This window comes from Rhea americana, unplaced genomic scaffold (assembly GCF_003343005.1).
Source record: "Rhea americana isolate MKP2758 unplaced genomic scaffold, rheAme1 scaffold_842, whole genome shotgun sequence".
In the NCBI taxonomy this organism is placed as follows: Eukaryota; Metazoa; Chordata; class Aves; order Rheiformes; family Rheidae; genus Rhea; species Rhea americana.
In genome coordinates this window covers 1-15,934 of record NW_028187026.1, presented here as the reverse complement: position 1 = coordinate 15,934, position 15,934 = coordinate 1, and the positions used below count along the sequence as shown (strand labels likewise).

General features: G+C 53.8%; 1 protein-coding gene and 1 long non-coding RNA gene across 2 annotated transcripts; one reads left to right on the top strand and one right to left on the bottom strand.

The window, feature by feature from the left end:
• Positions 1-480: 480 nt before the first annotated feature.
• On the top strand, positions 481-1,855 carry LOC146585190 (uncharacterized). Its single transcript, XR_014898057.1, has 3 exons — positions 481-587; positions 965-1,011; positions 1,710-1,855. It is a non-coding gene; the product is annotated as an uncharacterized LOC146585190 (long non-coding RNA).
• Positions 1,856-2,520: 665 nt separating this feature from the next.
• On the bottom strand, positions 2,521-14,364 carry LOC146585189 (receptor-type tyrosine-protein phosphatase mu-like). The gene is made up of 16 exons (XM_085323390.1): positions 14,206-14,364; positions 13,980-14,067; positions 13,336-13,406; positions 12,838-12,874; positions 11,797-11,894; positions 11,190-11,306; positions 10,611-10,768; positions 10,398-10,533; positions 9,990-10,139; positions 9,468-9,567; positions 8,846-8,925; positions 7,791-7,925; positions 7,279-7,404; positions 6,524-6,681; positions 4,013-4,148; positions 2,521-3,430 (listed from the first exon to the last, which is right to left on the bottom strand). Exons 1-16 carry the CDS (start codon positions 14,362-14,364, stop codon positions 3,356-3,358), a joined length of 1,824 nt encoding a protein of 607 aa, XP_085179516.1. The 3' UTR covers positions 2,521-3,355.
• Between the last annotated feature and the right edge of the window lie 1,570 nt (positions 14,365-15,934).

The window sequence follows — 15,934 nt, the reverse complement described above, 5'->3', positions numbered from 1 at the left end:
TGGTCTTGGCATGGAGGGCAGAGGAAACGTTTTCGTTCTCTTACATGTGGGTATTCCTCCATCTCTGAAAAATCTCACATAGAGTTGTGTGTGGGGAAGGGTCCTAGGAAAGTACCTAGCTGACGGTGAGCATGGCAAGATCCTAATCCACTCATGGGGTAAGCCCCTTGGATCTGGTGGCCTTGTTGACTGTTGGTTTAGACTTTTTGCCCTTTCAAAGACCCATAGCAAAGAGCTACAAAGGGGACTGTGTCAGTAGAGAGGGTGGAAGGAGATGCAGAGCTGAACTGTTTGCTAGCTCTCTGCAAGGTAGGGCATGGCTGGGCCTCACTACTTGTCCCTGCAGCAACCAGGATGGCAGAGCCCAGACATGTCTGCACACATGCTCACACCCAGTGGCAAGGGTGGAGGCCCTTGTGGACCCATGCCGCAGTCTGTGACACCCACACTGTGGGTGCAAATAACACTCTTATGTTATTTGCAGGGCAAGCCTCAGCCCCATGGCCTTGGACTGTGATCACAGTGGTTGCTGTGCTCTTGGTGTTGGCCTTCTTGTCTGCAGGGATCTTGTGGTTTGTGCTGTCCAGGTGAGTGGCCAGAGGGCCTGGATTGCTGTTCTGTTGCAGGCCTTTGTGTGCTGAGGGGTAGCAGGGGCTGGAGAAGGTCACCTCCCCTGCTGCTTCCACCCTCTGGGTCATGTGAATGCAGCCAGCTGGTCCTACCGTGGCTTGGCTCTAGGGCTCTCACCTGGGGCTCCTGAGCATCTCCCTTGGGGCTGGGGTAGGGGCCACGCCATCCCCTGTGGCTCTTACTGCCACTGTTGCTGTCCCTTGAGGTGCTGGTGGGGAACTCCTCCTCTGCCAGCCTGTAGGAGGCCAAGAGCAGAGGGGTGCAAAGCCCTGGAGTTGGCAGCCCTGGGCAATGTCAGCCTTGCTCCTCTTAGGATTGCCTTTTGTCTTCCCAGGAAAAAGAAGGCCTTGATCAGCCAAGCCAAGGAGAACAATTGAAAAGGTAGGAAAAATGCATCTCCCTGGGGCCACCATCAGAGAGATGGCTGCAGGGCTGAGGTGGGCAGCAGTTCTCCTCCAGAAGGGCTTCACTCTTGGCAGAAACATCTGCTCATCCTCTCCCATCCTGGGCTAACGTGTTCCCATGTTTACCCCAGCTTTCTGATCCTCTGGATAGTCAGGATGACTCTCCCTGCTGGGGCCCAGGGTACAGCCAAGCAAGTCTCCAGGCACATCTGCCCAGCCTGGCATGGTGGCAGAGACAAGTAAAGAGGAGCACCCAAAGAGGAGACTCATCTCTTGCCCTTTGGAGGGACCCAGGGCTGTGGGCAGGACCCAGGGAGGGCGCATCCTCCCATGTGACGGGAAAAGCTCTGCTGGGAGACACTGCAGGATGGATAGGCCCCAGGGACTGGCTGCTCTCACATGTGCATATCTGGGACAGCCTTGCTGCCTCTAGGGACCTGTGGGTGGGACAGTTGGGTGACAGTGTTGAGACTGTGCACTGCCCAGCACTCTAGCCTGAGACACTCACCTGTGCTGACGGGACCTCCCCATGCTGCCAAGGGCCCCAGGCAGCCTCTCCCCTAGGAGCCAACACTGTTCTCTGCTGAGGATGGCAGGAGACAGGTGGAGCAGTGAGGGAGTGGAGAGGGAAGGACAATGTCCCCAGCTTGGTGCTGACGGCTGTTGGCTCCCCAGGCCCTCCTATGACGGTGACCAGCATTGGAAGCCCTCATCCGGTTCAGCCGAGCAAGAGGAAAACAGAAGGCTAAAGAACGGCTGTGAGCTCTCTGTTCCTGAACCCTCTACCTTGTCCTGTCCTTTGCTTACTGATGTTGTAATGCCTGACATTTTGATGAAACTTCTTATAGTTCCTTTTTCTGAGGCTTTGCTTTCTTTCTTGCTTTCCTGGAAGCAGGAACTGGAATAGCCCTTGGATTGTATGGGCTCAGGCTGAGGTTTGGCTTGTGCTGTTGTCTCCAGCTGGGTTCGTAATCCCTCCCCGCCCCGCTCTATATGCTGATATCCAGCTACACCCATGGCCGTGCTCAAATTTGGCCCTCATCACTCTGCCTATTTTTTCTGTCCAGAAAACCAAAAAAGGCCTTGTGGTTTGGAGGGGGCTGCTTACCCTGCCACAGCTACTGCCTAGTCTTATCATTGCCCTTATGGGGTCACATCTCCTGTGGGAAGCTGAGCTAACTGCATCTTGGGGAAGGGAGGCCAGGAGCAGGGCTACTGTGACTCCCTGGTCTGGACCTGAGTCTGACAGCATACCTGATCCCCCACAGCTGTGCTAAGCAGCTCTCCCATGTGTTTGTATGGGGCGCATGGTAAGAATCAGGGAAAGGTGGTGCTCTATTGTGCGTACCTTGGGCAAGACTGTGGCCCGTGCCTGTGCTGTCAGCAGAGCTGGGGGACCTCGTGCTCTTCTCTCTTCTGCTGCCCCCATGCCTAAAAATCTCTGGAAGAACAGCAAAGGTCAGAGCTTGACACCAGCATGGCCAGCACAGAGCCTTTACTGGTAAGACACAGATTAGAGTCAGGGGTTCAGCCCTGGCTCTGAGACCCCTTCCCCTTTCAGCAGCTCTGACAGAAATGGTCTGCAAGGTGCAGCAGCCATTCCTGGGAGGTAAACTACAGGTATAGCATCAAGGGTAACCAAGCTTAGATGCTGCAACCTGGGACTGCTGTGGTGGAGACAGATAGGCTGGTGAGGGAGTCTCCCTGGCCACTGGCAAAGCTGCAGCACCTGGGACAATCAGTGTCAACAAGACAGCACTTGAGAAAGGGGTTTTGGACCAGGATAGTCCTATAGGACTGTGGCTTTTCCTTCCTGTAGCTCTTCTTGGCACTGGGTTTTGTGCTTCTCCCAATGCAGGATGGTGAAACTGGGCTCCTGAGCCCTGTGAATCTGATAGAAGTTTGATGATCCCTTAGTGGAACAGTCTTGTGTTGGTGGAGCTACCTCTTTTTCCCATGCAGCTTCCTGAGGGTACATGGGAGCCCAGACAGGGCAGCTGGTTCTCTCCATCTCAGGCAAGGAGATCTCAGACAGGTCAAGTCTCAAGGCCTCTTCTCTGGCCTGCACACTAAGGCTGCAATGCCAGGTAAGTTCCTGCCCAAACTCTGGGCAAAGGGCAGGGTTCCTGCTTCAAAGCCTGGTCAGTGACAACACAGTTCGGAGACAGCCCAGACTGCCCTGTCCAGCTGCAGAGGATAGAGGAGTAAAGCATCTTGGAGCTGTGTACACCTGTCTTATCTCCTCTAGTTTCCATGGTCACTTGCAGAGAGCTGTCAAGAGAGCTGGAAGTCCTGGACAGAGATGGGCTGTGGCCATGCCTCTACTTGAAGTTTCCATAGGTTTCAAATGAATTCAAGTAACTGAGGGCTAGTTTGTAGCAAAGCTGATATTGCCCCTGTGGACAGGACACATACGAGTACATAGTACCTGAACCCTTGTCATGGAAGGCAAGTCTGGCTACTGACAGCTTTCTGAGTGAGCCTTACACAGGTACAGCCTACTCTCCTCCTCCCACTCACAGCCCACCTTCCCCCACTGAGAAATCACAGATGTGTGCTCCAGTGAGTTGAGGGGCTGCAGCTAGCCGGTCTTAGGAGGAAAGTCAGCATCCACAGCACAAAGTGTCTGCTTTTCGCATCCATCTGGAGTGTTTACCCCATCATGGCTTCTAACACCTAGCTGGGAGATAGGTACCATGCAGGCACCTAAACACCTGCTGGTTCATCCCTCAGCTAGGCAGAGCCTATAGACCAACAAAGGGCAGCTCAGCCTGTGAGATGCTCCAGCACCCACCTGGCCCTGCAGAGCCTGCAGCTAAGTGGGCTGGGTGTATCCCATCAAGGTAAAGTTTCTAGATGTCTCATCTTCCCCAGAAGGATCTGAACATACAGATTCTGGGGTAGGTGCTAGGACTATTTATGCTATGGCTCCTGCTCTAGTGCTGCTGTCTGCAGCTGGGTTTAGAGTCAGTACCTACCACATCCTTAACCAGCTGTCTCCGCCGCTTCTTCAACATCCTCACAGCCTGGGACACATCCACCAGCCCCTCGCTTTGGATCTGCTCACAGAGGAAACTGATAGCACAGAAGATCCCACTCCGACTGGCACCATCCCTGCAGAGAAGTACAAGTGGAAAATCATTTGGCCTGGGATCATCTGGGCCTTGGGGGATGTCCTGTGAGCCCCACAGGTCCGGGGCTCTCATAGAATCACAGAATCAGTAAGGTTGGAAGGGACCGCTGGAGATCATCTAGTCCAACCCCTCTGCTCAGCAAGGTCACCCGGAGCACGTTAGACAGGGTTGTATCCAGGCGGGCCTTGAAGATATCCAGAGAAGGAGACTCCACAGCCTCTCTGGGCAACCTGTTCCAGTGCTCTGTCACTCTCACAGTGAAGAAATTCCCCCTCGCGTTCAGGTGGAACTTCCTGTGGTTCATTTTCTGCCCATTGCCTCTTGTCCTGTCATACGGGACAACTGAAAAGAGTTTGTCCTCGTCCCCTTGACACCCTCCCTTCAGGTACTTGTACACATTGATGAGATTTTCCCCCCCCCCCCTCAGTCTTCTCTTCCCCAGGCTGAACAGGTCCAGATCTTGCAGCCGTTCCTCATAGGGCAGATGCTCCAGCCCTCTGATCATCTTCGTAGCCTTACGCTGGACTCTCTCCAGTAGCTCCATGTCTCTCTTGTACTGGGGAACCAAGAACTGGACACAGTACTTGAGATGAGGCCTCCCCAGGGCTGCATAGAGGGGCAGGATCACCTCCCTCGACCTGCTGGCAACACTCTTCCCAATGCACCCCAGGAGACCATTGGCCTTCTTGGCCACAAGGGCACGTTGCTGGCTCATGGTCAACTTGTCATCCACCAGCACTCCCAGGGCCTTCTCTGCAGTGCTGCTCTCCAGAAGGTCAGTCCCCAGCCTGTACTCGTGCCTAGGGTTATTTTTCCCAAGGTGTAGGACTCTGCACTTGTCCTTGTTGAACCTCAGGAGGTTCCTCTCTGCCCAGCTCTCCAGCCTATCCAGGTCTCTCTGAATGACAGCACAGCCCTCAGGTGTATCAGCCACTCCACCCAGCTTGGTGTCATCAGCAGACTTGCTGAGGAGGCACTCTGTCCCCTCATCCAGGTTGTTGGTGAAGAAGTTGAGCAGGGTGGGACCCAATACCGAGCCCTGGGGGACACCACTAGCCACAGGCCTCCAACTAGACTCCATGCCACTGACGACGACCCTCTGAGCTCTGCCTTTCAGCCAGTTCTCAATCCACCTCACAGTCCACTCATCTAACCCACACTTCCTGAGCTTCTCTAGGATGATGTTATGGGAGACAGTGTCAAAAGCCTTGCTGAAGTCAAGGTACACAACGTCCACCGCTCTCCCCTCATCTACCCAGCCAGTCATGCCATCATAGAAGGCTATCACGTTGGTTCAGCAGGATTTCCCCTTGGTGAATCCATGCTGGCTACTTCTGATCACCTTCTTCTCCATATGCCTGGAGATGACATCCAGAAGGATCTGTTCCATCACCTTTCCAGGGATGGAGGTGAGGCTGACTGGCCTATAGTTGCCTGGGTCCTCCTTCTTGCCCTTCTTGAAGACTGGAGTGACACTGGCTTTCTTCCAGTCCTCAGGCACCTCTCCAGTTCTCCAGGACCTTTCAAAGATGATGGAGAGCGGCCTGACAACAACATCCACCAGCTCCCTCAGTACCCGTGGGTGCATCCCATCCGGGCCCATGGATTTTTGGGTGTCTAGCCTGCCCAGAAGGTCTCTAATCCTACCCTCCTCAACCAAAGGAAAGTCTTCCCTTCTCCAGACTTTCTCCCTCACGTCCAGGCTCCGGGATTCCTGGGGGCTGCCCTTAGCAGTGAAGACTGAAGCAAAGAAGGCATTCAGTAATTCTGCCTTCTCTGTATCCCTTGCCACCAGTGCCCTCGCCCCATTCAGTAGCGGGCCCACATTTTCCCTAGTCCTCCTTTTGCTGCTGATGTATCTGAAGAAGCCCTTCCTGTTGCCCTTAATGTCCCTTGCCAGACTCAATTCCAGCTGGGCCTTAGCCTTCCTCGCTGCATCTCTACATACTCTGACTCCATTCCTGTAATTCTCCGAAGTAGCCTGTCCCCTCTTCCACATCCTGTGTGTTTTCTTCTTCTGTTTGAATTGGGCCAAGAGCTCCTTGCTCACCCATGCAGGTAGCCTGCCCCCTTTTGCTGCACTTCTTATGCATAGGGATGCACCGCTCTTGAGCTTGGAGGAAGTGATGTTTGAATACTAGCCAGTATTCAAACTAGCCAGCGTACTTTCAGTATGGTTTCATTTACAGATCCTGCATGAAGCTAGCCTCCATGGGGAAGCCTTCCTCCCATGAACACAGCTGAACGCATGTCCACAAGTCCACTCTCCACTGGACTGAGACTGGAACTGTGACCCAAGTTTGATGGTGCAGCCTGGATTGTGCTATAGCTGCCCCTGCTAGAGACCTAACTCACCAGCAAGTGACGAGTATGCGTGCATCTCGGCTCTGTTGCTGGTATGTCTCCACCTTCCCCAGCAGGCTGATGATGGTTGCAGGGCATGGGGGAAGGCGCTGCTGCATGGGCCAGTCTTCCAGCTGACAGAACTGTATTTTCAGTGCAGATTTCTTGGGCTAGCAGGGAAGAAAGACAGTGAGCTGAGCCTAGGAAAAAAAACGCTGATTTCATGGAGGAAAGGGAGGGACCGTGTGTGCTGTGTCCTGGCTCTGCCTTGCTCACGAGGACGAGAGAGCAGCTCCACCGTGGGATGGCCCAGTCCCAGACAGTAACTCTGTCATTCTCCATCGAGTACGCTGAGATTGACATACGGGCAGAGCCTGAGATAAGAGCTGACTATATCAGGTGCAGCTCAGACTGATGCCAGTCCAGGGCCCGACTACTTGTAGTAGCTGTTCCCATCCCAAAACTACCACCAAGATGCATAGACTCTCTCTGTTGCCACTGTCCTCAGAGTTAGAAAGGGCAACACAAACATGGCAGTGCTCTGCCCTGTATCTCCCTCACTAAACTCTCCCCCAAGGTGAAAGGTGCTACCACCATTCAGTGCCCTCCAAGGACCTTCTCAGGTATCTCCCTGACCTTATGGCATGTGCCTTTGTGAGCTGTGATGTCAACCCCAGAGTAAAGCCTGCTGATGCTGGAGCCCTGCCAGTACTCCCACCTTTTGCAAGGGCTGGTCTCACTTCACCATCTCTGTGCAAATGGCCCACCTGCTGCCTGTTGGTCAGAGAGAGTGTCCAGACTGTGAAGCCAGCTCCGGGCTCCTTTGAGATCAGCTGGACGTGGAAATGGCCGTAAACAGCTTTCCCCTGGGTGGGCCAGAACTCCACGTATGTCTGGGGAGTGACAAGTAAGTTATCACACACTATCTCAACGTGCATGCACAACAGAGCTCAACATGGGTACACTCAGCCCAATCCTTCACCCACAAATCATGGTGAGCACAGGGATGCTCTACCTGCCATGCACTTGTGACCAACCAACCCACAGTGCATCAGTCAGGAAAAATAACACCCCCCCCACAGACAGGACACCTGGGCAGGCATAAGCAAAACCCAAGGAATGCCCCTTCTTCCCTTGCTATAGCCCACATCACGACAGTGGGGAGAGCCCATCACTGCAGTATCTCATGAGAAGAGCTGCAGTGGGATTGGGGCAGGAAGCATACAGCCTGGACCCATGGTGAGCCCAGGGAGGGGAGGGAGGCTTGCGGGCTGCTGACCTGGTCTAGCTCCTGAAGCTGGTTTAGCACAACCACAGATGTGCAGGTGTAATCCCAGACTAGAGCCCAGAAATCCACCAGCGTGGCCAGAAATGGCAGCTGGGTGATGATGAGTCTGTCTTCCTCAGTGTATGTCTGCAAAACACACCAGGGAGAGAGGTCACACAATCACATAATCCACCCATTTATAGCTCCTCTAATCACAGAAAAAGGTCCCTGCCTCCTCCCAGATGGGCTGCTGTTTCCAGCCCTGTGCAAGGAAAGCCTTCCCACAGAGGCGATACCCATAACTGTGATCCCCAGCAGCTGGGTGTGTGGGCAGGGGTGACCCTGGCACTCCCCAGCAGTGCAAGGGGCAGGAGTCTCCCTGCTGGGAAATTTCCACATGGATCTCCCCACCCCCTGCTCCCAGCTGATGCTGAGCCCTGAGACTGGCAGATGCTGGGTCCCTGAGGGGTGAGTCGGCAAGTGGGTGATGCAGTGATAGGAAATGGGGAGGACAGCAGCCTGCTTCCTCCAACGGGTCCTCACAGAGCTGAGGGAGACAGTCAATCCCCATGGATCCATCCCACTAGGACCTGGAGGAGGCTCTTGCCAGCATCCCCAGTCTCTATAGTAACCACATTGGCCAGGTACCTGAGCAACCTCTACAAGGCTGAATGCTGAGCTAGGCAGCTCTGCAGTCCCAGGAGCAGAACCCAGGGAGATGTAGGCTACCGCAGCACTACTTAGAGCAGGTTTGCATCCCTCTGCCCCCTCAGCTCATCACACCTTGGCCCTCCTCACAGCAGGCAAAGGTCAGAGGCTGTACAGCAGCCTGCTGAGCTGTGCACTAGGAGGGAGCCAGCACAGGCAAGGTTTAGGCTGATCACTGAGGCCATCTCCTGGAAGCATGGCTCAGGCACTGGGAAACAGTCACTGAGAGGAAGCCCCAGCACTGGAACATATCAGACCAGGGAGCCACGGTCTAGCCTTGCCCTCAAGGTGTTTGCAGGGCCCTGCAAGCCTTTCCTGCTCCCAGCAGCTCCAAACCCCTACTGAGGCTGCAGCCTTACATCAACAAACACTGCATTGATATAGCCTGGTGAGCCATCTGCATTCAGGGAGGACATGAGGACTGGCCGGTAGGAATCCGCTGTGGAAGCAAGAGAGAGAAAGGGTGAGCCATCCTCTCCCTGGACAGAGACCCCGGGGTCTTTTCTTGCAAGTGATGGGAGTCAGCACGACTCCCTGCGGCATGAGCTGGAGAGGCCTGGATGAGCAGGTACCACTAGCCCCAGGGCCAGGAGTGCTCAGGGCTGCCTGTCACACAGGATGGAGGCACTAAAGAACAGCACCATTGCTTTCCAAATTGCTCCTTGATGCCTAATTCTGTGACAGAATTGACACATGAATGTGTTTATCCCAGGGGTAGTGCATGAACCCACCAGTCTGGCAGGCACAGAAGGAAGCAGGGAGGGCTGGATGGGACCTTGCTCGTATGGACAGACTGGTCTAGCCTACAATGAGTATTGTCAACCAGAAGGTGATACCTGGTCCTCCTGGGCAGAGCCTGGCAGTGGCATGGTGTCGGCAAGGCAAACAGCAGGGCTGAAGACAGCATCACCTCTCCAACCCCCCATACTGCTCTCAGTTGCTGGACCATGAGGAAGGACAGCCCAGCCCTGCCAGCAGTACCTGGTAGGATCCCTGGCTTGCGGTTCTTGGGCTGGTTGCTGGGTTTCTCCGCTTCTCTGCATGGCAGGAGCTGGAACAACTCAGAAAACTTCTGCAGGGTCTGAAGAGATGATTCAGCTAAGTCACCCTGGCCTATCAGCAGCCCCCCTTCCCTTCTGTGTCCCCAAAGAAATGCTCTCCCCATCTCCCACCCACTGCTGAAGGGGAGCAGCAAGGTGAAATGAGATACCGGGGACTAGACCTGTCAGCACCAGTCCCTTTGCAATAAAGGAAGCAAGAATGTAGGGAGCTGCATACTCAGCCTCCCTCAGCACAGCCTCAAAGACATGAGCCTGGCAGCTCACTGACCCCACCTCCATACACCAAGACATGCAGGCAGAGAGGCTCTGCCCAGTAGTCAGCATGCTCTAGCAGGAGACCCCAATGGTGTGATCCCCCTAATGAAGCTCAGACTTGCCTTACAGCCAGCCAAAGTAACATCTGTGATCCCTACAGCTTGCCCCGAATGAGATCCTGTGGTACCTTGAACTCCTTCTCAAGGACGTTGTTCTGTCTCTGTGTCTCAGCTTCTTGTAGGGAGCTGATGTGGCTGATGACATTCTCCACTGGGACCCCGGTACTGCCACAGAGCAGGCCTTCAAGCAACACCTCATACAAGAAGGCATACTGCTCCTGCATAGAGACACGGGTCAGCTGCACAGCCCAGACTAGCTCCACCTGTTTGCACCCAGGGCCACAACATGGGGAGTCCTGGGAATCTGGGCCACCAGTCATCAGACTGGAGAGAATTCCATGTACATGACCCTTCAACCCCCTTGCCTGGTCCCTGAGGGCAAAAACCTCCCAGTGTCACTGAACGCCAGCCAGAAAATGAAATGACCCAGACAAAGCCATCTTCCTGTGTTCAGTGTTCCCTCTCAGTCTCTGCACCTTAGTCTGCACCATGCAAACTCGCTGTTCCCGCAGCCTCTGCACACACTGAAACACATCCACTTTGCCCTCAGCCTTTGCCATTTTCAGGAGGAAGTCCAGGGCGATGAAGGTACCTGTCCGCCCAATCCCTGCACTGAAAACACAGAAAAAGGGAATTAGCATTGCCCTGGCAGCCCTTGCCCTAGCACCCGAGCACTCCCAGCACAGTACCTGCAGTGCACCAGCACGGGGCCAGTAGGGTCTTCTGACACCTTCTTGTTCACCTTCTCCACTAAGCACAGGAGCTGGGTAGGGTTTCTGGGGACCCCATGGTCTGGCCATAGCAGGTAGTGAAACTGCTGCACCAGTCTTGGGAGAGCACAGCCTGTCTGCAGAGAGGGAGAAAAAGGAGACATGGTTGAGAGCAGGGAGCAGGAACCATCCTAGAAAGCCGTGCAAATAATTGCAGGCCAGTACATAGGGAGCAGTGGAGGAAACTATGGAATGCGTGCACCAGCACTCTCACGACAATGACTGATCCACCATAGCTCAGACAGCAGTGGTCACAAGGACAAGGACTCTGAGCAAATTCACCAAGCACACAGCCACACGATTCACTTTATTCTCTACTTCCCCCTTACTGAGAACACTTGGAGCAGGTGCTGACCCATCTGTGCTGGTGACCTGGCAAGGCTGATTACGGGATCTCTCAGCCTATAGTTCCTACAGGCTGCCGAATCCTCAGAAACATCCTGCATCCCCAACAAGCTATCCGCCAGTCTTACCTTCTCAGTTACATGCCAGTCTTACCTTTTGCAGGCTGAATATGCGTGTGATAAGGCCTGTGGTGGTCCTTGTGCTGTTGAGTGTAACTGTGAAATCCCCATAGACCTGCTCCTGCTCTGGCCAGTACTGCTCACATTTAGTCTGTCAAGAGAATTGAGACCCCTAAGCACTAGTAAACTCATCAAGGGGTGTTGCAAGCCAGGAGCTATACACTGCATCCTCCATATCACTGCTCTGCTTTGGTAGGCAACAGGTAGTGCAATAACTGATCCATGGCTCAGTTATGGAACCCCAGGTCTTGATGAGGGTTAACATGTTCCCCCAGCATTGTAGACTTTCCTGATGCTGCACATACCCAGGATGCTGCTAGGTGCTTCCTGGGGCAGCAGCTTTCTCCCTGGGGATATGTGTTTTGATGGCAAGATCTTTCCCTCTCTCATGTTCCCAAGGGTTAATCCCCTATACCATGTCAAGGGTGCTGAGCTCCCACTGGCAACAGATGGCTCTGGAGCTGGAAGGGGCCTGGCATGAAGCTTCTCTCTGTGCTCTCATTGATGCTTGCGTCAAAGCAAAGTAAAGGAAGCCTAGACCCTGGTGAGGCCCAGGGAGCAGAGACAGATAGTTTCTCTACCTTGTTCTGCTCCACTAAGCCTGTCAGCATCACAATGACTGAAGTCTTCTCCTGCCAGATCATCTGCCAGAAATCCACCACTGTTCCAGGTAAGGGGCCTTGGAGAGGAAGAAGAGAGCCTCGTATCACTGTCCAGGCCATGGAAGTGTAGCTGCTCCCAGCCACTCCATAGATGCCCAGGGTAGGACAGACACTCCTAGGCTACAGGGGAGTTCCAGCTTTCCTTCTGCCCAGGGACAAACACTGCACTGCACCCTGGGGATGGCAGCACCACGCAGGGGTTGCTGAGCACCTTGGCTCCAATCCTCCATGCTAGACAGCAGGATAGGGAAGAGGGAGGGCAGGCAAGTCCATGGTATGCTGGAGACATACTACTGCTGCAGGAGTTTCCAGGTGGCCTATTGGGGTCCAGCAGCTAGAGGGCTGGGCAGAGTTTTGTGGCAGTGCAACATACAGTCTCCCTCAGCCAGACCCCTAAGGTGACTGTGAGCTGCTCCCACATTCAGGGTCTTATTTCCTAAAGGGTATCTCAGCAGCTTCCATGGAGCCTTTGAGACCCTTCAGTGCATGTTGCCCAGAGTAAACTAATCCATCCTGGTTCTGTGCCATCAGAGGGACCAGGTCTCCAAGAGCACTGACAGTGCAGGAGTGTCAGGTATTTGCAGATTGTTCCATATGAAAGCTACATTTGTCACAACAGTCGTCTCCTCAGGAGATAGGGTAGGTTTGCAGGTCGGAGGAGTTGCAACATGTTCCAACTAGGTCCTTAGCTTGGGCAGTGCAGAGACCAGATCACAGCTTTCTTGTGTGGTCTGGCCACTGCTGAAGTGCCACAGAGGCCTTCTACATTCAGCAGCAGTGGCCACCAGCTGAGACAGAGACCCAGGAGATATAGGTCCCCAGACTGAGCCATTAAGAGTACCTCTGCTGCCATTCCAATTCTGCACATCCCAAAGGGCTCAGAGCTGCAACAAGCTTCTCCTGAGCACACACACGGCCCTATGCCAGCTCTGGGCAACTCCTAGGGCTGTAAGCACCCACCTTGAGCCGCAATGAAGAAGCTTGGACTCCGGTAGCTCTGTGGGAGGGAGATTTAAAGAGCTCTGATCACACACATTAAACATCGAACAAAGCGTGAAATAAACAGCTTCTTCCCTAGGGCTCCAGAGACAAGAGTGCTTGGCACAGCATGTCCAACAGCACCACTCTTGGTCAGCATGGATAGCCAGTATCCAAGGATGACATCTCCATTCCTGCCTCCCTCCCCGCTTTCTCCCCCATGAATATGGTCCCTTTTTATTAAGGATGAGAATTGTACACAAATCCAGAGTACTCCAGATAGCTCAAGGAAGATGCAAGGAGAGTGGCAGCCCAAGATCTGCGAACACCTGAATGATGTGTGGACAGGACACCACTCAGCACTCAGGACAAATGCCCATCCTTAGGCCAGCCCTGTGAGAAGGACTGTCCCCACCCAGTGCAGTAAGATAGCTGGTATCTCTCCTGCCCCATGCAGGGCAGCAGTTCCTCCCTCCCTACCTCCACATAGCTGGCGTTGATGTAGCTATTGCCTGTGTCAGAGGGCTGCAGCACCACACGGCAGTGATCATCTGAAAGAGAAGGGAGACAGGAGCTGGTGGACTGCCCCTTTGGGGCAGCAGCAGAAATGACTGTTTAAGGAGGGGGATGCAATTTAGGAACCCTCAGGACTGCTGCTTCCTCCTCAACAGCACTCCAGGCCTCAGGACACATTTGAAAGGATAGTTAATGAAATGAGGAAATGCTATGCCAATATCCACACCAAGTGGGGCCCAGAACAGCTTTAAGCTTTGATTGCAGTTGGATCACTCCCTCCACTTTCCCACAATAGCCACCTCTGGATGGGACACAGCAGTGTTCAGCAATGTTTGACAGCAGGAACAGGTATACAAGGGTATGCATAATTAAGTTTGCAGGGAGACTGCAAGAAGCAGAATGGGATTCTCCAGCTGGATACAGAATCATAGGGCCAACACGATGATCTGGCGAAAACCCTGTGGGTTTCAGTAACTACAGGGTCACTGAAATGAGAGGAGAAGCTCCATGTTGTTGAATAGCTGGAGGGGCATTAACACCCTCCCAGTGCCTGTGCTGCCCAGCTCCCCTCCAAATTCTTATGGCAACTCCTGGAAGGCTCTGCTTACATGGGATGATGCTCTTGTAGCGGTTCTTGTCCTGGTTGCATAGTTCCTTCCCAGCATCACAGGGATGCAATAAAGTGGAGACTAGTTTCTGCAGGGGAAGAAGATGAACCACTCTGGATTAGCACATGTTCTGGGGCTGGCCTAGGCTGTCTGTATCACACATCCAAGGAGAAGTTGGGTCTGGATGGACAGTGCAGCCAAATGGGCAAGCAAAACTAAATGAGACCTGATACTCTCCCAGACGCCCAGCACCATGTCTGTTGATGGCTGATTCATCGTCTGTCTGTTCTGCCTCTATTTCTTCCCTTTTGAACCTTTTCAGAGCCTCCAGCAGTTCCTCCACTGGGATCCGTGTATTCCTCTTGTTTGCACCTACAGGGACCATGAGGCCAGCAATTTAGTGTGTACCTGATGCCTGGCCTTGGGAGTGGGATCTTTGAGGTTGGGACTGGACTGGCATTGTGGTGGGAAGACTCCAACAAAGCCCTCCATACACAGGTCCCTCTCTCCTGGGAGGTGTCCCTTCCTCTTGCCAGCCAGCTCTGTCCCCCTTGCTCCCTTAAGGACATCAGACACCCCCTCCACCAGCCTGTACTTTTAGTGGAGAGTCTGTCCAGACAGGGTTATCAGGATCTCTGCTCATACTGCACCTCCTCGACATCTTCTCAAGGGGATCGTGCTGTTGTTCTCAGAGGTTTTTGAATTATTGTGCTTCCTCCTGCAAAACAGCAGGTCAGACCCATAGACTAGCAGTAGAGACACAGAGGAGATGTCCATGTAACAGCTCTGCCTCCCGCCTTACTTTATCTCACAGTCCGCTCTTGCACATTGTCTGACAATGTGGAGAGCGGGATGTCCCACGGCAGCACAGAGAGCAGGAGAGGTGAGGCACATACTGACCTGAAAAGCAGGAAGAGCAGCAAAATCCCCAGTGCCAGGAGTGCCATGACCGGTGCTACTGCCATAACTACCACGATCCTGTCTAGCTGAGAAATCGGCTCCTGCCCTGCAACCAGCACATCCCAGACTCAGGTTCCCGCACAACTTGAACCAGATGATGGGATATCCCACGGTGGCAGTAGGGAGGAAAGCAGCTTTTCTCACCTCCCACCACAGGCTTTTTGCTGGAGAATGRCTAAGCCAGAGCAGGAAGAGTAGATGTTTGCCTGGCATGATACCTTTCAGCATGAGCGCTGTCTCTCTGACTGTCCTGGGGTATGGCCAGAGCCTGGTGAGCTGTTTGCATTAGTGGGGCTACACAAACACCAGTGAGCACTAAGACTACTACGCAATATGAGGTGATGGCATAGATGCACAATACCCATGGCTGCCAGCCATGCCACCCTTTGCAGGCCACCCTACATTGCCAGACCAATGACGTGTGTCAGCTGCTCCGCCCATCTCTTTCCAGCACCCTTTCCCAGGGAAGGTATGTTGCTTTCAGCACTTGGAAGAGCTGTCAGATATAAGCTGTGCATGCTCCTAGCCAGCCAGAAACCTCCCTGACCAGGTCATGTATCAGCATGGTGCTGTGGCAGGTGAGGGTGAGCAAGAGTCAACGGCACTGGAGGGCAATTGGGAGAAGGAGAATTTTTTTCCTAGCAGTGCGCTGTATGCTGAAGTGTCAGCCACAGCACAGGTCTCAGCACTAGGACAAGACCTGGAGTGCCCAGCGAGTCCTAGAGACCATTCAACCTTACATCATGATGGAACTGAGCAGTAAACACCATGGGGAGGGAGGCCTGGAGGGAGGCCAGCAAACATCTGTGCAATTGGCCAAAGATAACCCTAAGACAATCCACCAGTCTCAAGATCATGGGCATCTGCAACAACAGGGACCTGAGAGGTGGTTATGGTAGCACCCACATGTAAGAGAACGAAAACGTTTCCTCTGCCCTCCATGCCAAGACCACCCCCCCCCCCGCCCTTGGCCTTGGCCATACCCTCTCCAACAG